At 39.3% G+C, this 23,524-nt stretch overlaps 1 protein-coding gene across 1 annotated transcript in view; it reads right to left on the bottom strand.

The window, feature by feature from the left end:
• Positions 1-2,668: 2,668 nt before the first annotated feature.
• R3HDM1 (R3H domain containing 1) overlaps positions 2,669-23,524 on the bottom strand; it is a 51,861-nt gene continuing 31,005 nt past the window's right edge. The window contains 11 exon segments of the mRNA XM_010192028.1: positions 2,669-3,527; positions 4,526-4,610; positions 5,409-5,491; positions 6,939-7,083; positions 7,310-7,473; positions 11,009-11,112; positions 13,185-13,220; positions 13,222-13,319; positions 13,512-13,666; positions 18,420-18,540; positions 19,379-19,636. Coding sequence (XP_010190330.1) covers positions 3,160-3,527; positions 4,526-4,610; positions 5,409-5,491; positions 6,939-7,083; positions 7,310-7,473; positions 11,009-11,112; positions 13,185-13,220; positions 13,222-13,319; positions 13,512-13,666; positions 18,420-18,540; positions 19,379-19,636 — 1,617 coding nt within the window. The 3' untranslated portion in view covers positions 2,669-3,159.

Genomic DNA, 23,524 nt, shown 5'->3' with positions numbered 1-23,524 from the left:
TAGTCTAGCCTCAGGTCCATGTGGTTGAGTGTTCCCAGGGTATGGAGCTTAAGTCTCTCTTTTTAATTTTGAATTAACATTGTCACTGTAATATCACAAATGACACTGAATCCATTCACAGTTCAGGGATGCATTTTACACGATATAACTATATATTAAAAATTAGTGAAGAAATAGTGGCCTTTGGTGTAGTAGGTAACAGCCACACTTGTTCAGCTTTTCTGGTTATTCCTCCAGCACTTTTTCCTCAGCCTTAACAGTTATGAGACATGTATTAAATTACTGCAATACAGTGTAAGCCCCACTTAATTCCTTTTTGCTTTAAAATGGTTTTAATATTAAAGGACAGGAAGCTCAAATACTAGAGTATTAGAAGATTTGTTGAGGGCATTTGAGAACGCTAGTTTTATGTACAACATGTATTTCACGCTGTGAAGTGCATTTATCTGCTTTCTAGAACATGATCCAAATCTTTGGAACAAACATAGTGCCAGGGTTTTTGTACAGAGTCCCTAGGCTTGTGTGTTTTAAGAAACCAACATGGGCAGAGGTGTAAAAGCCAGGAAGGCACAAATGGTCTTGGTTGGATGAGTTTAAACCCTCTCCAGTTCCGAGGGAGCAGTATGAAAAAGCACAAGAGAACAAGACTATAAAGCAGAAATATTTGAATTGTGTGCCCGCTGTAGACATCAGATGCCTTTGACACTTCCCACGTCCTGTTAATTGTATCTGTGAGGCTCATATGGGCACGTCCAGATTAAAAAATAGTAAGAAATCGACTGCCCATTTAACACAAAGGAAAATACTCAAACTGTGACCTGCCTGTAGCAATTGCAGGTATCAGATTCAGGATTAGAATACAACTGGCTCATTAAATGTTCTAGTTTTTTATTCTAGGGCAATTTTCATTCAAGTTTACAACTTACTTGGTAAGAATTAAGTATTTGCTGGGCCTTGTTCCTAATCAGTGTATCCCCCCCCCTTTTAAATGGATCACCTGTGTTCTCTGTACCTATGGCTCATATTTTCTTCTCTGTGGTGATTATGGAGAAAGTTTATTAAATGAAGCAAGTCATGCACCATTTGGTGTTAGGTTTAGCACCTGGTTCATTCAGGACAGATGGAAGCTCTTGGCTACTGAGTACTCTTCTACATCCATGAAAGATCTCGTCCTGGCATGTGTTCATCACAGGCATCAGCTGCCTCTCTGGGTTGTGGCACTTGTCATTACAGACTTTTACTCTGTTAATGACTTATACACAATTAAAACCATCATCTTAAACTAGCACTGGAAACTGGCGAGTGGCAGTGGCAGAATCCACACATTGCTACCTCTGCCCTGTTCAGAGGAAGGGAATATTGGAACCTGCAGAAGCTGGGGTTCTTACCCTCTTTGCGTGCCACAAACTACAGCAATCCAACCTGAGGAGGAAGAAATATATCCCCTCATTCAGGTAGTACAGTAATTCAAGTAGCAGCATGAGAACTCGAAGTCCAAGTACCACCATCCTTTTGTAGCAAAGCAGACAGGGATACGTAGGCTGGTCTTTTGGCTGGGAGGTTGATGCTGAACCCCCTCTGTTTTAGGGCAGCATCTGTGTGCAAGTTTACCTCTAGTCACGTAAACACCACTGTCACTATGGCGATCTGCAGAATCAAGTCCCACGTACCTAATTTATTAGGCTCCATTATTCCCAGCCAGGTCAGTTTTCTTCTAAGTACTTTGATTCATCACATGAAGGATTTGAACTGAACACGCATAGGACTGTTTTTGCTGCTTCACGTTTGTGCTTGGTTGTTCAAGGATAGCATTTTTTATATATAAGATGAAAATTAATGCTGATTTAGGCACCTAAATTCTCTGGTATCTGATGATTTTTTCTCTTTTTTTACTTACATAGGGAAACATTTAGAGTAGGATAAGGTAAATAAATGCTTCAAGAAGAGGAACAGCAATAGTGGTTCTTCGAGAAGTCCTAGTATTTGTGATATTTTAAAGTGATTTTCTCACATCTGAAGGGATCCAAACCATTAGTATGTGTTCATCCAGGTTTCAGAAGACTCCTAGAAGATTAAACAAGTACACTGAAAAAGTTTGTGTTTGTAAACATTTATTTTCTTGAACTGAAAAAGGCTTGCATCAGCACACATTGTACAGCCTTGCAAATTACACAAATTGAAAAAAGTTTGTTTCATTTATGTGCAATGAATCTTTAATGTCCAGTGAGCATCTGCAAATGATGAAAAGTTAAACCATTAAAAAGGTTTCCAGCACTTATCAAACACAATTATCGTAGCATGAAAAGGAAGAGAGAGAGATCCATACTAGTGGGAACACAATTAAAGTGCAAACATTTTGTCACTTGTGAAGGTACTTTTTGGTTTCTTCACACTTTTGCTAAAAAGAAGAAACAGTAAAATGTGATTCAGTGAACATTCTTTGTAACCTATTCATATTCCCCTTTAAATTATTAAACTTGTTTGATCAGAAGCAAATGCTTCAAGGGTACAATCTACTTTTAATTTCTTTTGACACTGAGATAATCTCAAAAGAAAATGACCATCTAAGGAGTTAGTTACTAAAATTATTTTTGTTTTTCTCAAAAGAAGAAAAAAAGAAAAAAAAACAAAAGAAAAAAAACCCAAAACCACAAGGGACACTGAACAGGTTAACTTGAAGATTTGGGGTAGTTTGCTATAAAACGAGTGTAATTCCTTGAAAATGGTTCTCTTTTCCCCTCCACCAATCCTCAGGTTCCTGCCTTGGAATGGACAGCGTGTGCTGGCTGTGAAAAGGGCTTATAAAATACAAATCTGAATATGGATTTTTATGAACGTTTGCTGTACAATAGAACTTTGGATCTGATACAAGAATTCAAAAATATAAAACAAAACTACTATAAAAGTAGGGGGCATTTCAACAGCATTCCTTGTAGAAAGCTGCCTGTCTCAAAGATGATTCCTTGCTATTGACTGGGATTAACTCTGTATTTTTCTTCATCTTGCTGGATCCCTGGGTTATCTGCTCTTCAGTGGCTAATGTCATACGACAAACAGCCTGGGAGTTTCTCTGAAGAGAACAGAAACCCACAACATGAAGCCAATCAAGGAGAGGAGGACATGGAAGTAGTAAAGGCTGAGCGTCCACCGATGTAACTGCTACTGAGAACTAGCCCTTTCCAGAACATGAAAGTCGTAGTGCTTCTTGCTTGTTCTCAGCCTGAACTTGTTCACTGAGGTACTGCTTTGTTTCTTCAATGCGTTCTGAGCAGCTGACATGGTAGGGAACGTAGCTAGAACTGTGTAAGTGGAAGCCAAGTCACTGGGTTTGGATGGCTCAGTGTTCACGCTACCGTCACCGCTGCCACAGTAACGACGATGGTGCTGCTGCTGTGTCTGTAGACACTGCGAATCCCTTAGCCATCGGATCTTGGCACCAACTTTTAAAAGTTCTCCAAATAGTTTTTCTGCTTCCATACGAGTTATGCCTTCTGGCAGCTCAGTAATTTCTAGAACTTTTCCCACAACTGAAACAAGAAAAGCATTGAATCAAAATTGGTCATTGTACTTAATGATACAACAAACACAACGGAAAATGAGTTATTTCATACTTTATCTCCAGTTGGCTGATAATAAATACACAGGCATTCAACTTCTGCTATTTTAGAGCCTTTTGCTTTCACATTTAGCACTGCTTAGCTTATAGCTACAAGCATACAAATAGAAGGTGAGAATACAAAGAGCTCATCAAAAGAGAGGGAAAAAGTAGTAAAATAATCAACATCTAATTTCACAGCAGGTTTGAGAACTCGCTGTAGCATCTGACTGGCTTTGCCTGTTAACTCTTCATGCATCACTGTGCTAAAAACCTAGTCTGTCTGCTCTCAAAAAATCCTCTCCAGTTTATTGTTAGAAAAAGCAGATTTCTGCAGAGCTGACAATAGGTAACACTTGCAACAAAAATTCTTCCCAGTAAAAATATGAGGATAGATGATGTCAGGTTTTATATGGATGACATCTTTATCAGCTCCAAGGAGCTAATCTGTAGATCACCTAATATGTCCCCCAAATCCATGCACTTAGTCATATTAGAAGGAAAAAAAAATTAAAAAAAAAAAGAAACACAAACTAAGTTGTGGTTTATGTTTGATTTCACATACCGTGCACGTAAAAGGAAGCAAGGGTATGTATACTTAATATAACAAGATTTGATGTAACAATGTAATAGAACTTACATCCAGTACACTCACAAACTTGCTTCTCCTTTCAGTACTGTCCAATCCTGCTCTTCTCTGGTCTTTTCTCCAGCCTTCCAAACTCCACTTCCCTCATTTAACCTCCCTCTTTCCCCTCTCTCCTGATCAAGTCTCTCTCCTTCCTTGTGTTTCCAGTGTTTGCCATCTCCATTTCTGTCCAATTACTCTCCATTCTGGCCCTTTTCTCACCTGTGCTTTTCTTGTTAAATTCCCAGCCCATCACCATAATTCATTTTGCTGGAGGACCGCATCAATCGGCAATTCTGTACCTGGTTCTCCTGCACCAAGATCTGCTGAAGCAGCCTTCTTTGCCGGTTTCTTTCCCCTGTTTCCATGTCTGTTTCCAGGTTGACACTGGAAAGATTGACATAAATGATGTACTTTAGTGACGTGCACCAGTATCTGAACGTTTCTAGGTTAGCTCAGTGAAAAATGGTGCAGAGGAATGTCTGGAAAAATAACCTGCACTACCATGGTACAGACAAGATTTTCATGTCCAATTTTAATCTTGGAGTTTAGCAATCCTGAAGTCAGTCACATTCAATCCTTGTCTTCAGAAGAATGGGAGGAAATGATGAAAATAAAAATCACCTTCAATCTTCCTGGCAGAACACCACCCCACCACCTTCCCCCCAGTCCACCACCTCTGGCTCATCTCAGGTAGAGCCGAGCAAGGTAGAGGTGGTCTGTCCCAGACTGCGTGTCTGTCCCAAAAATTAAATAGATGGAAAAACTTCTTAGCTTTGCTAACACTAATATTTTGGTTTTGTTTTTTTCATACAAGATACACTTTGTTTAGAAATACCCACATGCATTTTCTATTTTAGTTTGAAGTTGTTGTTCAGGTAAAAGAAAATCATTTTTGCAAACATTCTCACTGTAATTTTTGATCTGCTGGCGAATTGCTTACAAAAATTAATCCATAATCTACACCACTATGCCTAAAGCTTCATTTCAGGAAATGGTTTCCAACTTTTTTTAATACAACAAACAAGAACAACAGGAAGTATCAACACAGAATAAAACCATTACTGGAAAGCAAGCACCTTCCACTCAATCACTTTTCTAATGCCGTAACATATTCCCCTATTCACGGTGGTCATTCTGAATTGGGATTTTTCAGTGTTGCCAGGAGATTGTTCTCTTTAATACCTGTTGGCTTGTTACTTGTCCACGTAACAAAGATGGTGGATTGTATTGCAGGGGTTGGCCAAGCAATGGGTATCTGGCATCTCCTTAAAGAGAAAGGTAATTAGAAGGGTTTTTCTGTTACATGAAATCTTCCTCCAAGTTCCTCTTACAACGTATATCTTACACAGAAGAGAAAGCAGAATAACTATGCACAAAGCAGTGTGTTTGGCTAGGCTCACAAAATAAGATTTGGCATGATTAAATAAATACAAGTCAGTCATGTACTGATCGTGAGGTGGAAAGGTACGAGCTTTCTTGCATTTAAGGATTACACTGAAAAACACACTAAAAGCTCTTCTTCACTGCAGTCTTATCTAAATCCTCTCATTTCAGAATGAGCTTAGTAAAGGTAAAGCTCCTCTCAGAGTACTAATTTGATAATTTTCATGGGTATATCCCTGATTAGAGCCAGATACATCTTCACATTCCTGTTTGCTCCAAGGACCCACAAAAGACAAGGAACAGAAGTTTTTAGTAATCACAGAGGATTAAGAAAGGTGAGGAATACTTCACAACAGGCAACTGGGAATTTTTACATCAACATTGGAATACAAAGCAATGACAGAGATTATGCAGCAGATAAGACAAAGACAGACAAGAAAATAAGGTTTTCTTTATCGATAAGGAAGACAGAGAATTTTCTGTACATTTTTCTGTAAAAAATACCCGTTCATTTTGAGTTTGGGAACTACACCAGAATGTCTTTGTTCACTGAAAGGCTGGGGTTTTTTTTAATAATTTGGTTTTTAAACCTTATCAAGTATCACAACCTCAGTGAAAACTCCCTATTTTCTGTTTTTCTGTTAACGTGGCAGCAGAGGACTGAAATTCTTCTACAAAGAATTTTTTGTCTTTGGGTGGGTACTATCTGAAACACTAACTAAAGCAGCAGCAGTATTGGCTAGAGGCTCTAGTCCCATCACACTGGTTTTTCTACACAGGAATGAAGAATTCTCGCTTAGGCAGTGGTTTCATTCAGTGCATCATCAGCTAATAGGTCTGTTTGGCAGAACATTTATCTCACCGTCACATTTCTGTGTCCTTTCCCCTAAAAGATAATATGCTCACCTAATGTATTGAGATCAGCTAGTCCAACATTTGGTTTTCATCTTTGTAGCTTTAAAAGTATATAATTTGTGACAGTGTGTGTCAAGCCCTTGATTTATTGTTAAAACAATAAAGCTAAATTGCATCAAACATTTTATTAATATTTTCAATGCCGAAATGAGGAATTTCACATATGAGGAGGCTAGTGGGTTATAGAAGCTCTCACAGTAACAAGATCAAAAGCTTTTGAGAATACAGGGGATGGTATCAGTGCAGAGAGATAAGGTGAAATTTTACATTATGCTTGAGTGGATAATTTTGATGATCCTGCTTCAAGAGCATTCTACTAAAGCGAGCCCCAGTTCATCAGAAAATCCTCATATAATTTGTATTTTAAAACATCCAAATACAAACCACACACATTTTAGTTAACTGAAAACATACCTTGTCCAGGGACAAAAGGTCTAGAAAACTGGGACACGATGGAAAGAGGTGTTAACGTGGGACGGATGTTCTTCATGTTCGATAGCTGAGCTGGTGCTGGCGACTGGGCCGGTGAGGTGACAGGACTACCTAGTTGAGGACTATGCTGCAACTGGAATAAACAACAGCTTAGTAGATAAAAGGTATTTATTTGACCAAGCTAAACAACACCTCTCACATTCTATCACAAAGACTGAAGTTAAAATAGCTGTATTAAGTACTAGCAGAGCAGATTTTTATTCTGAAAAAAAAACTTTTGAAAAAAGCATGCAAAGGTGTTTGTTTTATGCAAATCGCATATAATCCTGGAAAGCAAACCAACAAACTCATACCTGTGCAGCACCGTCTAAAGTGCTAAGTTCTGTGGCCTTCTGCCCCCTTTGATGATCACAGTAATATTTATTCTGTTTCCACTGCGGAGGTGAATGGTTCCGAGGCTGAGGGTTGTTAGGTAGATTTAGCTGCATCATTACTACTCCTCCACCTGGTGGTGGTGCTACTGCTACAAGGCAAGGAGTCAGTAGAATACAGTTAGTCCACCATACATTTCCATTGCCATTTCAGCAGAACAGATGTGAATTAAAAAAAAAATAAAACAAGGAATTAACATAATCGCTGTTTTGCTAAATAAGCTGCTGAATTCTAGAAAACCAGAGCAGTATCTTGTGTGCAATTATATTCCCCTATCAGACAAATCTGTGATAGTTAACTTAGAGAAGGCTTCCCAGAACTACAAAAGATAGAACCACTGAAACTCATTACTGAGAATATTTTTGAAAGAAAACATTCTATGTGATAGTAGCTGAAAGCAGCCAACATTCACTGTAGTTACTGTCAGAGCGATGTGTTGAAGAACACACTGATAGTGAGCAAAACGATGCTTTATGTAAAAAGAAGTTACCTGTTTAGTTTTACAGGATATACAGCAATACAGACTCAAAATGTTTCCTCTGATATGCTGGCATACATCAGAAAGACCTGGCATCAATCTTCAGCCTGAGGCAAAACTGCCCTCATTTACAAGTCCTACACAGGAACGTTTTTCTGGGCAGGGACTGCGACTGGATCCCCACATCCTGCACCACTCGGCTGCTGGGGTAGCCACAGAACCACCCAGTGAGGGGAGAAGAGCTCAGCAGCCAGCGCTGTTCCCTGAGGTTTTGCATGAGGAGCTGAGGAGAGGCTGCCTGAGAGAAGCTGTCTGCCCGCTCTGACCTAGCTCTGTCCCAGGTAGTTTATATAAACGTCCTGTTTACTTGTAAATGGTTGTCTGCAATTTCCTTTTCTGTTTACAGCATTTCTCAGAAACCACAATTAAAACACATGGTTTAAACATAATTTAATCATCCACCTTTAAAGAGGGAGACTACAGTCTTCTCAATTTACTACCTACGTCATAGCATCAGTTAGGAGCAGTCAGATACAGGTTATGAAATGCATTCATCTTCTGTTTTTTAAAATGGGCTGCTTGTTTTGACTACCCCTGCGGTCCACAAAAAGAAACAGACTCCTTTGAAAAGCAAACCAAACAATGTAGAATGATGAACTCCTAATATTAAAACTGTATTAGCTTTTGTAAACTATATAACACAACAGTTTCCAAGTGGTGAAGCCATAAACTTACCTAATTACTGTACGTAAACATGAGATCTACCAAACACCTGTGTGTGTGTATATATATATATGACATTTTACACAAGAAAATTGGTTTTAATATTTTATGCATATATTAATAAATATTATACTTATTTACATCTTACTCTTCCATATGCCTTTTATTCTGCAGTATTCAGCATACAACTCCTTTGACCGATCTCTGTTCTGTGAGACCTGAATGCCCAAAACACTCTTGTCTTTCAAAGCCATCTACACCACCATTTCTAAAAGTGTCACAATCTGAAAGTGCTGTTTAAACTGCAAATGAAGACTTTGTACAGCCAGAAAAACTCGTTGTTTCTACTACTTCTAGTTCCACAGCATTTTTGTAAATGAAAATAATGGCATTTTTTTCCTAAACAAGCGTGCTGCTGAAGTGTCACAGAATGCAGAAGTCAGTTTGCAGACACTTAGCAGCTGTCAAAACCCAGGAGAAGGGAAACCCTGAAGAAATCCTTGAAAGGCTCCCTAGGTTTGCAGACTGGTCCTCTGTAACTTTTTAAAATGAATCAAAACACAGCTCTGCTGCTTGTCTATGTATGTCCTCAATATTACTTGCTGAAGTGCACACTATTATCTCAAAACTTATTCTCCCTATATCATGGAGGGCTTTGCCCTTCCCCAAACTTCTTCAAATCATAGTCTAACAGGTTTGAATCAGGCCTTCAAAGCTGCATAAACCCACACTACCAGCATATATTAGGAGGGAAGAAGAACAAACCAGTGTGAAACCGGTGTCAGACATCCTGAAATGACAGCTTTCCAGAATTAAAACCAAATAAACTTGAAGCAAAATGGAAACTAGACCAAACAGGCCCATGAACTATAATACACTGCTAATCCAGCTATCTTGCCACTTATCTCCATGTCATCTATTTACTAACGAGCACACTCTAAAAATATCTTGAAAGATAAACGTTTGTAAGAACCATCACAGGTACAGTGGAATCCAGGTCATTGACCTAGGGTTGTTTAATCTATTGCTTGCTCACAAAGTACTGAGGTAGTGGTATTTGAGATTACTCCTTTTTGAACAACCAAACCTCTCATGTATCCAATTCCCTCCTGCTAAAATAGTAACAGCACCGCTGTGATCACAGGGATGTTCTAGAACGTCGTTTGGAGACTAACACCAGTACTCTTAATTTCCTGACCTGTCCATCCATTTTATGGTTGGAAATATGAAGTTCTTAGTATTTGGATATTAACATCTATGAACATCTCATGGATATGACAAGCTCTATGTTCACACACCACTAAGGCTGCTATTCGTACACCTTTAAAAATTTATCCAAATATTTTGCAGATCGAAGCATTCTGAACCCTGATTTAAGTGTGCCTGCTGAGTGACATTTTTATCTGCTGAAGGCTTCCTCCAAGCTGCTCTCTTGAATTCAGCTATTGTTTCACTTAAGTTCTAAGTAGTCATTTTTAAAGTTACAGTAATAGCAATTCAGATGAGGAATTACAGAAAAAATCCCTTATTTGCAGAGATGGCACTCAAGTTGCAGCTGCTTGAGCAGTTGGCCATTAAATTAATCTGATAATTTACAACAGGTTTCCAGACAGAATGGCTTAGATGAAAATCCCAATAAAATATACCTTTTATTGGCTGCATGATGGAAAGACCAGTGGGCGAGCTTTTACATGATGAGGGTGGAGACACTATGCTGTAGTGCACAATGGAAGTAGCCTGTTGTGGCTTTGACTTTGATGAAGGTGGCAATAATGTAGGAGGTGATGGCTTCTGACTTGAATGGTTGCTATAAACTATGGAAGTAAAAGCAATAAATAAGGCTGCCATACAAACAAAACCAAAACACCCCACACAGCTTTGGAGGATTTAATTTAGCTTTTCAGCAGGTGAAAAAGCTGCCTCTCCTCTATGCAAACCCAGAACACGTACAGTGTTCACCCTCTTCTCAGGAACTCTTCAGAAAATCACTGCTCCTACTTTATTAAGTGAAATCTAGAATGCTTCTTGAGTAGAAGAGCCAAGTATACTGCTTCCAAAGCGTACCTTGCACTTGTTCTATCAATGTAAACCCAAATCTCAACATTTTCAGACCTGTGTAGCTGCTCAGGACAAGATGAAGGTCATTTAGCTGAGAACGTACAGTTCCCATGTCTGTCTCAACTCCCAAGCAGACATGCAAGGTGTTAAGATGTACGTTACTGAATTCTAAGAAACTTGAGAGCCTTCATTGATAAACAAATTGAGGTGTCAAGTTAACCTCCTCCAGTATAGCTTCAAAAACAGAACACAGAAGGAAATACAATACAAGTTCATTCTAAATCAAACCTTGAACAGCAAATATCCAACCCCCCCAGCCAGACATTATCGAAGTCTTTCAATAAAAACTTTATCCCCCAACCTGCACACTGCTGTCCTGGAAGCTGCTGTGAGTTGCATGGTGATGACGTTCTAGGAAACTGTATTTGCTCTGATCCAGGAGGCTGCAGATATCCTACTGAGGAACTGGAATAAGAATAAGAACAGAACATGACCAAGAGGCACTCATGCTACACATTTTTTTAATCATGACTGCTGCATTTACTGTCTACACTTACTGCAAAACACTGAGATTTTGTTAATTTTAAAATCAATAATATTCCCACCTCCCCCCAAATCTACTCATTCTTCAGAAGACTGGAATGTCACCTCTCTTCCTTGGCAAAAACTTATGCCCTGCATACATTAATAAAAAGCTGCACTAATTCACCTATTTTGATACACTATTTTGGTGGAGATAGTGCTATCTCAGTATCAAGAAATGTAGAATAGCAGCAATACTACTAAGATAATTTGTTGTCTTGCCCAATTACCCAGAATTAGGTCTCAGTGAAATGATCACCACAGAACCTGCCATGAGGATTTTGGACGAGTCCCTCAGGGGGAGGCTGGCCCCATGCACACCTCTGCTTCAGCGTGAAGTAACAGCTTAAAGAGATAATTGCCTTTCCATGGCTTTACCAAACCGGGTGTGGGAAAAGGAAGATGACTCAAGGACATAAATAACCTTTCATTTGTTTGCAGTATGTAGGAAAAGGCTAACTTCAAACGTTTATTCATGTCAGGTATTTTTCAGGACATTCAGGGGAAAAAAAAAAGGTTAAGTAACAGACATAGGCAAATTCTATCGTACCACTAAACTGATCATACTGCCAGAGCCAGGACATCAGGTTGGTGGACCATAATCAGAAGAGTGCCTACAGAATCCTGTACTTCATTTCTGTACTAGCAGGTAAAGTAACCATTCTGAGGGACTGAGAAAAAAAATTACTTCAAATTGTGGAAAAAAGTAGGTGCATTCCTGTTGGACTTACCATTTTTACCTATGTTGTCACAAGCAGTTTGTTCCATCCTTTGTCCCACACACAGTTCAATTACATAATTTTAATTTAAAGCTTCCCTTCCATTAAAGCAGACAACACTCAGTGAAAGCTACAACAGATGGTTTTATATCTGCATGGGATGTGTGCTCTCACACAGCTTCTCATCACTCTACTGATTACAGTTTTCAATAGTGACCTGTAGGTTTGAGACTATTCAGTTCCTGCAGAACAGCGTTCTGCTTTCCTTGTCAGAGTGCTGTAACAGAACTATTCTGGTAAACCCAAGATGCTGTCATTAGCTGCTAGTCTGCTCTGAATTCCAAACAAATGTTTCCCTGTTCAAAAGAGAGGGACACAAAAGATCAAGCTACAAAACTCACTTCAAAAAAAGTCTGGGATTATGTCTACCTACGACTTCATTGAACCTCAAATATAACTACAGAAGAAAAGGATAAAAAGAACCTTCAGATACAAAGAACAAGAATTCAGATTTAAGCAGATGAAGCCATGCAGCGATCATGCAAATACTATTTAAGTGTCTGCACTCACAAAAGGATGAAGCAAGCTTCGTACTGTTGCTGTTTTGTTTAAAAGCTGCAAGGAAGGTATTTTTAAATGATGCACATCTCTAAGTTCAGAAAACTTGCTGTTACCAAGGTAGGTTAAAAAAAAAAAAGTTATTTATCACACAAACCCCAAGCACAGGAAAAAGTTCTTGTACTTGTTTCATAGCCAGCGCTGTGTCAGGAGGCATTGTTAGCTACACAGACAAAGTAAGCTAAGCTCCTTACAGACAGAGCTCATAAAAGGAAGTCAGTCAGTCTTCTGTTGGGATTAAAATTTTCTTTTCTCTGCACCTTATTAAAGTAGTATCCTTGACAAAACCAGTGAATACGGATAGACATCTCAAATGCCACTGCAAAAAGGCACTGCTACTGAACACACTGGTGTTTCTCAGATAAGAAATGGAATGCAGAAAACTTAAGATGTGGAACTGTAGTAAAATGTTGCTGAAAGTGATACAGAAACAATGCTTTCCAGTCTAACAAGTATTTAGTTAACTGCATAAGAGCAGAAATAAATAGACAGTAAAGTGTCTGTAAGTCTCCCTTCAAAATACCTTCTAATATATGCAATACTATAGCAGATCCTCTCAGTTACTACAAGACAGTTAATCCTAGTAGCTGAGGAAGCAAATAAATGAGTTAAACTCACCCTAAATTGTTCTGTTGACCTGATGGAACGACACTTTCCTGCTGCGGGCAAGCCTTGGTTTGACTGACCGGGAATTATAACAGGCTGTTGATATGTCTGCTGGGGCACTGCTTGGGAACCTTGAGGCACCGACACCTAAAATCGAGAACACATTAAGATTTTTTTCTGCAGACAATGTTTCCTTCTACCTCTTGACCATCACCTAGTTTATGTAAGAATTAAAAAAGCCAACAGCAACAAAAAGAAACAAAGATCTGCTGGAGCTCTCTAAATCCAGAAGAGTAGTGATAACGGCAGTGACTGGAAGGGTATGAATAAAGCACTCACCTGGTAAGATGGCACTGAAGGATATGGAACAATCACACCTTGAATTTGATTCCCAACGTTGTTGTGTTGGCTGCTGACCAGATTTTGATTCTGAGACTGCTGAACTCCAACTAAACTCTGGTAGTTTTGCTGCTGGTTAGGCAAAACCTGGTAACCTGAAAACAGACATTTAAATCTTATTTTGAAATAATGCACACCTTTCATACACAGTTGCCTATGTGAAAAGTGTATTTGTAGCATTTTTCAATAGCTTTTTAAATCGGGCAGCTTCATAAAAGAGTTGAACTTATCATGCAGATAAGAAGAAGCCAACATTAAAATTAATAGATTTATTCATTTGGATCCAGCATGAATTATTACACATACAATGCTGCTCTCACATGCTTGCAGTATTTATTTACACTCTAGTGAGGTACATGCATTAACACCTTGATTTGATAGGTGAAAGCTGAAAGCATTTGAACAAAGCATGCTAGATAATATCAAAACCAATTAATTGTTACTATGAACAAGGCCATTCTAGGTACTTTAGTTTGGAAATTCTAATTATGCTAAATTCCATTTGTACCTCAGGCGCCCTAGGAGTGAGAGAGTCTCTTGATTCAAAACTGAATCGCGCTTCCAAGAAAATCTGTGCAATGCACGTGTGCAAATTTTTTTATAAGGGCAATTTCTACTGAAATCTGTAATGCTAGAAACAACCGGGAACTAAGAAAAATCTTTCAGGCAAAAGCTATGTTCATATTCAGTGGAGGACATTTTAGATTCAGAGTTACCTTGGGGGAAAAACAGAAAGATGTTCATATTCACCCCTCTACAGTGCCTCTAAAACAATTAATTATTGCTTGAACTGGCATCCTCTGCTGTCTCTCAAAAATGGCCTGAAAACCCTCCAAAACCCAAGCATAGGTGCCAAACAGGAAATCTGTGCGTTTCTTAGGTCTAACCTTAACTAGCACTTTCGGTTTATTTAGAGTGTATAGCAGGTAACTGCTCCCATGATCAAAGACATGCAGATCACAAGTTCTTTTCGTCCTGTTACACAGGTACGTGCTACTTACCACATCACCAAAACCCGTAACTGTCAGTGTTTGAGACAAAGCCACTTAGTGCTCCCCAGTAATAACACTGGGCTTGTCAGGATGCACTGACAGCAAAAAGTCTGCATTGAACTCGGACACACTCACATTCTACTGACCTTGACGTTCCCCATGCTCCCTACCTTAGTTTGAAACTACAATAAAGCAAATAGAGCTGCAAAAACTCACTTTGATTTTTGTTGAACTGTGTTTTTAAAAACTGTGTGGTCTATTTTGAAAATAATTACTCAGTTAACACAAAACATTTTTGGTAAACAAGAGCCACCAGTGTTCATTGATTACATACATACAGGGTACAGTGAGCACTGAGAAGTAACAGTCTCAGCTGGCTGTCTATAGAAATTGCAACAATAAAGACTAAAAAAAGACTGTTAATATAATCAAATATTGCTCCAGAAAACTAAAGGGAAGAAGGTTCAGTCTGTTAAAACCAAGAGAGCTATGCGTTAGAAACACACGACACACTGTAAATATTTTCAGAGTACTATACAACACTTCAGAACAATGCATGCTTGAAGCAGGATTAGTAATTCAAATTTTTAAGAACTCCTAAATTTTAACTGTGCACAAAAATCCATCTCATATCTGTAACAACAGTGCTTAAGTGTACTTTGTTACACAGTGATCTGTGGCACCTCAACAGCAGCAGAATGCAAAGCTGCAGCATATGACAGATACAATCAATACATCTGCAATCTAAACCCCTCCTTTCCCAGAATGGCAGCGTAGCTGTGAATACTTTTCAGCTTTCTCTGGCACTTCCAGAGACAGCCAGCATCAATTTTGCCAGCAGAGAGGACTGGAACAATAGGCACGGACTGCCAAGAAGGGTCCCCACAGCGCTCCAAAGAATGCTCTATTTTTAGCCCCACAATTTCACCTCTGCATAGAGTGGTCTGGCAGAAATGCAGCACTCAGCAGAAACCCCCCCCCTGCCAGTGCAGACTGGCTCGTTACACAGAAATACTCTGAAACAGCAGATTAAAAAAAAGCAGCAGGTTTCTTACTATTCACATAATGAAAAAGAAGTCACTGCTAATAAAAGAAATGTTAACTTACAGAATACAGAAACACTTCCTGAATAACACATTAAGAGTGAGAAACAGCTTTTATTTGAGAAAAGAACAGCAAGTACAATCACTGGGTTAGCAGTTTTATCTATCTGTTTTTTTTTTCCACCATTAGCCAAAGCTAAGCTGAACTACAGCTGATGTTCCTACAGCAATTTAGTTCAGATAAGATTTCTAATCAACCTGTAGTTGGGCTTATGGTAACTGGGCCCTCATTATCATTATCAGAAATGCCTTTTTCTTCAAGAGAATTTTCTTCTCACGACATCTTTTGGGCAACCAAAGCGTTTTTATTAAACTGAATCCCCAAATATTTCACTTGAAAACCCCTCAAAAAGGAAGCCGGGAAGCAGCTGAAAAAGAGACCGGTTCACTGTGAGAAATGTAAACCTCTCAGACAGTGTTACGGCCCCGAATCCAACAGCTCATCAATGAAGCCAGGCCACTCCACCATATTAAACCAGAAGTGGCTTCAGTTGCCGCACTCTCAGAAGCTGTCCCCTTTTACCTAAATCTGTGTTTGAAAAGTTATTTCATAGTTAGTAACCGCTTTAAGATGAATAAAACCCACGGCTTTTCTGTAACACAAGATTTGTTAATTCTCATTTTTGACCAGACACATGGCTATTTTAGCCAAGTACCACGGTGCCTTTTGTCTCAAAAACAGCCATTGCCAATAAGCATCAACCATTTCAGATGTAGCTTTGTGTGAACTTAATACAAAGAGGGAGACAATTTCAAAATACACCACCTCATGCGCAGTTTACAGAACAGAAAACATGACATGGACCCTTCCATCTCTAGAACACTGATTGAGATTTGCCTGTAAAGCAGTGACTGAGAGCCAGCAATCGCTAGGCAGCAAAAATTTGGAGATTTTAAGTTCAACGGTAATTAGGCAGTTGCTAATAAAATACTTCTCTCTGCCATTAGTGCTAGTAAACACGAAGTAACCAAACAGGATTGAATGGAACCACCCCTTCACTACTTGAACACAATCCCTTGGTGTCAAGACTACAGGTACGGGGTACATCATCAAAGCAGCAGAGCAGCTGTCTGCACAGCTGTCTTATTTCTTCTAGGACACAGAGGGAGATTTTAGCTGCTGATGCTTCTCACCTTGGCCACATTACAAGCAGTGAAGTCAGTTAAAATATAAAGAGCTAAAAACATACAAGAGAGAAACTTACTTACCAAATAGCAACAGATTCCTCCCTTTGCATCTTGGTGCTGATGCACCATCATCCATGCTTTCAAATTCAGACTATTTTGTTTAGCTACATACACAAACTGGGTTCTCTCCGACTTAGAGAGTTTGTGTGCTACTCACACAGGGCGTTTCTGTAAATGGGGAAGTTACCCAAGCTGAACCCCAGACCTTTTGCTGTTAAGTAGTGTAGGTATTAAAAATTCTGAGGAAGGAAAACAGGTTGTGCAATACAGTTGGATAACATCTTTAACACCAACGGGTAAAACAAGTTGCAGAAATGAGTAATTTGTTTTCCTTTGAAAAGATGTCAATATACTTTCACTTCTCAAGAGTGAAAAGTGGTCATTCTATTTTGCAGTAAAGAGGTACTAACAGTATTTAAAATATGATCTGACAACCCTACCATAAGCAGGCATCCCATCTTGATGATTCTGCAATGAAATAATCCTGCCTAAATTTGCGGCCTGAACTCTGAATAACAACTTCAAGGGCTGCTGCTATTGGAGCACTTCCTAGAACTGCAGAAGGAGCTGTCCCTCTTACAGGCTACTTCACAGAACAGCTATAAAGAAATCCAGTTAATATTTGCAAAAGCTGATCTTTCATCCTGTTTCTGTAGAGCAACACAGTTGGGGGCCAGAATTCTTTCTGTCTTCACGAAGGAAACTTCAAAGGACACCAGGTCCAATGTATTCAACCAAGGTGTGGTATAAAAGCCTGATTTTTAAGGATCTCTGCCTCCAAACCTCACTAGTTACTTCTGGAAGTTCTGACTGTGAGTCAAGATACTACTCAGAATTACATTTGTTTCAGGAATCCAAATCTTACTGAAGAAGTCATAACAATATTTCAAAGTAGAGATTATCAGGATAATGGTAGCTACAGTTACGATTTGTAAGAAAAATATAGAAAATAGGAAAGAAAGGAGACAGAAATACAGCTTGATAACATTCATAGAGAGGCAACTCAAGCTGTAGAAAAGGCTTTACTAAAAACAGGAGGAGCAGAAAACTAATTCTAACCACTTAAGTCTCACTATATATTCTATTCAATACCCAGATACCTTTAATCATAGGACAGAAAGACAAAACAGTATCACCAGAATCTTCTCCATAGCAGTCTTTTCATGCCACAACATCTAGAATTAGCATCTTTTATTTAGAACTTTCAGTTAAGGTACATCTCTGTAATGTTACCTAAATTAAAGGTATTAATTCATCTTACTTCGCAAGCTACTAAAAAATTAAGTTTTTTAAATTAAGCTCTAAACTACAAAAAAAAAGAAGAAAAAAAAGAAAGTAATATTGTCTTGTAATTAAGTTACAGCATAAGCCACTCATAGTAACAGAACAAATCTCAAGTTTCATGAACAACTGACTCAAATTTTTCCACCGTAGGTTAGTTACACTTCGTATCCCGTATCTGAACTTCTACTTTATTTGAAATTATACAGCAAAGTTTAAAAAGCAAAACCATGAGGAAATGCACACTAAGCATTCTAATGAAATGGTTAAAAAGTCCAACGAACCTGTCTGCTGTCCGGGCTGTGCCAAGGGTTGGTTTTGCTGCGTGTTGTAATGGACAGAAACGGGGCGGTATTGTTGACTGGAGTGCGGATACTGATTGGGGGTACAGTAACAAGCTGGCATCTGAGAACGAACAACAATTAGAGACTCACTACCTGCAAGTTTATAGAAGGCACACATCTAAATGTAAAAAGAATCACATGATAAGAGACAGATGCGTAAATTCATAAAAGGTGCAACTAATGTTAAATGGTTTAGCGATTACAAAATACTTACACTATGTAAGTTCACAGAATCACAGAATCATTTAGGTTGGAAAAGACCCTTAAGATCATCGAGTCCAACTGCAAACCTAACACTGCCAACTCCACCACTAAACAATGTCCCTAAGCATCACATCTACCCGTCTTTTAAATACCTCCAGGGATGCCTGTTCCAATGCTTGACAACCCTTTCAGTGAAGAAATTTTTCCCAACATCCAATCTAAACCTCCCCTGGTGCAACTTGAGGCCATGTCCTCTCTTGTTATTTGGGATAAGAGACCAACACCCACCTCGCTACAACCTCCTTTAAGGTAGTTGTAGAGAGCAGTAAGGTCTCTCCTGAGTCTCCTTTTCTCTCTTTATTCCCTCTTTAACAGCCAATTTCTTCTACTTCCACTGGAGATGTAACAATTCCCAATTTCCACAAAGAAACATCTGAGACACTAGAACGCTATGCAGGACATGAGGTTTAGTAGCTACAGGCACATAGGAAAACCTGGGTGATCATTCCTTCTCGAATAAACAGAAGTCACTCATTTCAAAGCATGGAAGCCAGGAAAAAAACCACAACCCTAGAATAAATGCATGCACCTGCAATTTAACAGGGAGCCCACACCATATAAAAAGCTCATTCATAGAACAACATGATCAGTTTTTAAACACAGCTTTTGGGAGGGTGGAATCAGAGCCACTGTACCTGTGGCACAGGTTGCTGCATATATCCCTGCTGCTGAAGTACTTGCTGGTTGACCGGGTGGCCAGATGTTGAGTAGCCTGGAGCAGACACTGGCTGGCCAGAGGGTGGTGGAGGTGGAGCAGCTGCGAGGATATAACCAGGCTGCTGGGGGGGCTGCAGGACCACAGTGGACTGGAACATAGCATGAGGTTCAGCTGGGTCAGCAGGTGGCTGGCGAGCAAGACTCATATGGCTAAATTGTGATCCTAGGTTGTCTTGCTGAAATAGTTAAAAAAAAAGTTCATTCACAAATGGACATTCAAGAAAAAAAATCTCAGTAAGTTTCAGATATGCATGTCTCAAATTACTGTGCATTAGCAACATCAGCAAAAGAACACGATGGCACACAGCAGGAAGTTATCTCCAGAGCTGACAGCAGGAGAGAACAGCCACATTCAGACACTTCACTCATTTCACAGCAAATATTCAATTTCTGGAATACCTCTGCTACTTGTTCTAAGAATTCAGTTGCCAAAAATAAAGTCAGAATTTGTGTCACATTTTCTGATTGGACTCCAAAGCTTGAGTGAAGACATCTAACTCCAGTTAGAACAGCAGAAGGCATGAGTACTGCTGAAGTAATTTTTGGTTTTAAGAGCTTAAGTTAATGAAGCTCTAATCCTGAATAACAACGTACGTTCCTCTAACTTGGTATTATACTACATGCAAGGATTATTTTTTTAGTCTGAAATCAAGTTACAGCTGCAAGAAATGTATTCTAATGGTTACCCATTAGCTGTATTTCATTAACATCTGAAACCATGATACTGATTGCACCAGCACTGCAGGATTCCTGTGAAATCTGAACCTCTTATTACTGTAACCCCAAGCTCCTTTTCTTTGCAAGCAATTCTCCATCAAATTATCAACATCCTGGAAATTAGAAGTGATCGCTGCTATTGTAATTTTTTTGCTAAAGAAGGAGGTTTGGTTCACACTTCAAAAGCAGACTCTCAAACAGGGAGAAACATTAAAAATATTTGAAGACCACCTGATCTTCTCTTACATCTTGAAGAAGACAGGAGTTAATCAAGAAAGAGTAAGTGCAACCTCTGTCTTTTACCCGTTAGCTATATTCACATTTTATGATAAAATTTTATAGTTCCCAGGCTAAAGATCTTCGTAATAGCACTGGAAATAGGAATTTGCACCTACGACTTTATTTAGAATAATGCTACAGATTAAAAAGCCCTATTTTCATTAGATCAACAATCGAACTTTGCCTTTGGCATTTCCTTCTTTAACGATGCCTATTAACACAACTATAATGCTTTTCTACACTGGATTTTACATTCTGTTTGTCATAAAGCCTAGTTTAGAGAGAAGATACTGATATTCAATTATGAGTTAATATTACCTCTAAAAATGTCCAAAGGATAAACCCAAGCAATGCACATTTATTTGTTATGCTACCAGTACGAGTAAATTCGGCTCTGGTCGGTTTGTCCTACAGTGATATGTACAGCACAAGCATGATTAATCACTGGAACATGTAATTGCCAACAAACAGGTAGAGCAAACTTTCCTGGTACCCACTACAGATGTGTTGCATTTAGATTATGAACCAAGGCCATCAATCCTTTTCACTCTGTTACCTAAGTTACCATCAGCAGGACTAAATTTTTGACACACTTTGTATTTGAACTCATCTCCTGAATGTGAAATGCTCTGAAACTACTACAAACCTGGACAGAGCTTCACTCTCTGCTTTGACAAGCATATACCTACCAGTGACTGTGAATCCTAGTCTAGGGACACCTGAAAAAGCTGCTGCTAACAGCAATGTACTCTTATGCTAAACTCACACAGAAGTTTACAACTCACATTGGTTAATTAACCATTCTCATTTCGTTTTTAAAGAGGTAACTTATACTGGCTGCAGTTCACATGGATTCAAACTCTAAAACAGCATGAAAACCAGCAGTGCTTAAAAAAAGCAAACCAAAACACACCCTCTAATAAGTGCAATTCCTTTTAGAACTGTATACCTAAAGTACAGAAGACAGTTACAACAGGCAGGCTATTGAACTCGGATAAAACCTCTGCATACATACTAAAATAGCTATTGTATAGCACTGTGGTGGGTTAACCTTCGCTGGCTGCCAGGTGTCCACCAAGCCACTCTATCATTCTCCCATCTTTAGCAACACAGGGGGAGAAAATAAGATGAAAAGCTCATGGGTCAAGAAAAGGACAGGGAGATTGTTCACCAGCTACCTTCACAGGCAAACCAGACCTGATGTGGGGAAGATTAATTTAATTCACTGCCAATTTATAACAGAGGAGGATAGTGAGAAATAAAAAAAACCAAACCAACAGCTGCACTCAAACCTCACTGCTTCTTCCCAGGTTCAACTTCACTCCTAGCTCTTCTACCTCCTCCCCCAAAAGTGTCACAGGGGAATGGGAGTTGTGATTGATTCATAGCACTTCATCACTGCCTCTCCTTCCTCCTCGCTCTCCCCCCAGCTCCAACCTGGGGTCCTGCCAGCAAACCTGCTCCAGCATGGGCTCCTCTCCACAGGCCATAGCTCCTGCCTGCTTCTGCCCTCCATGGGCTGCAGCGCCCTTCAGGGCAGACCCACCTGCTCTGGTGTAGGATCCTACACAGGCTGCAGGGGGAGAACCTGCTTTACAATCATCATCTCCACAGGCTGCAGAGAATCTGCCCCAGCAGCTGGCACACCTCCTCCCTTTCCTCCTTCTGACCTTGGTGTCTGCAGAGCTGTTTCTCAGTTCACAGCTGCTGCACAGCGTTTTTTACTCTCTCTCAAATACATTATCACACAGACACCACCAGCATTGATGACTGACTCAGCTCTGAGCAGTGCAGGGTCAGTCTGGAGCTGCCTGACGTTGGCTCTGCCTGCCATGAGGGCAGTTCCTGTTCTCTTCTCACAGAAGCAACTCCCTCCACTACCAAAACCTTGCCACATAAACCCAACACAACCATTCATTCATTAGAGTGTCAGAGCAGAACTGGGAAGCCTCAAGTTTTGTCCTGGTCTCTACTTCAGATTTTGTCTTGGATACCTCTTCTCTTTTACTAGGTTTCAGTTTCAATGCATGTGGGGGTTTTTTTTGTTTATTTTGTGGTTTTGGTGTTTTGTTGTTGTTTGTTTTGGTTTTTTTTAAACACAAAAGACTAAGGTATTTTATTTCCAGCTTCTATTTATTAAACAAGGGATGTTAGTGAAGTAGGAATGTTAAGAGTTCTGGCAAAGACCCTAGAAAAAGGTAACCTCAAAAAACCAGCACAGCTGATCGCTCAAAAGGCATTGGGTTCAGCAGCAGAAAGAGCAGATAGAAACAAACAAGAAGAAAGGATGGAAAGAGGTTAATCCAGACACATAAAGAGGTATTGACTGGCTAACAAAACAACATTGAAAAGCTGATCCTTTACAAAGGGAAATAACATATCTAAACACAGAGATGTTTAGATGTAGCCTTAATTGTATGCATTTCTGATGAACTTGAAATAAACATGTTAAAATCTCAGGAACTATTTTCCTCCACTCAGGTAATATTTTACTGTGATTGAAAAGCTAGCCAGTCATTACACTGGGATCACACACCACTTCCAAACGACACAGCAAAGGTCAACATCCACTAAAGATTAACCCATGCAGAGAGGAGATGAACAGAAGATGTAATACCACAGAATATTGCTGTGTGGAGGAGACTGGCAGGAGCGGGGGTGGATAGGAGATTGCAGAGTACTGAACAGGCTGGGAAGAAGGCTGCAGAGGCCGCATAGGCTGAAGAAATAACAGGTTTATAAACACGGTTAACATCAGAGTAAGAGAAGTGAAAACAAAGTCAAAGTCTTTTGTAATAGAAAAAAGCAACAATGCACCATTATCAGAAAGAGAATGAAAACTTCTTTAAAGCTATACACTGCATAGAATTTAAACAAAAGTAATTTTCAGTATCTCACTCTACCAGTAGGAATACATTTGCCTTATTTGTTATAGGTTATACTAGCTATAAGTCAAAAAATTGCTTCTATGGAACATTTACTGTTTCTTTCAGAGATTTTTCTTTAAATGATAAAATAAAAGCTACACACACATTCTAAACACAGGTTGTTTCAAAGCATCTAAATAC

This window comes from Mesitornis unicolor, unplaced genomic scaffold, assembly GCF_000695765.1.
Source record: "Mesitornis unicolor isolate BGI_N332 unplaced genomic scaffold, ASM69576v1 scaffold31619, whole genome shotgun sequence".
NCBI lineage: Eukaryota > Metazoa > Chordata > Aves > Mesitornithiformes > Mesitornithidae > Mesitornis > Mesitornis unicolor.
The sequence above is the reverse complement of the archived record's forward strand: the minus strand, read 5'-3'. Positions and strand labels throughout refer to the sequence as shown.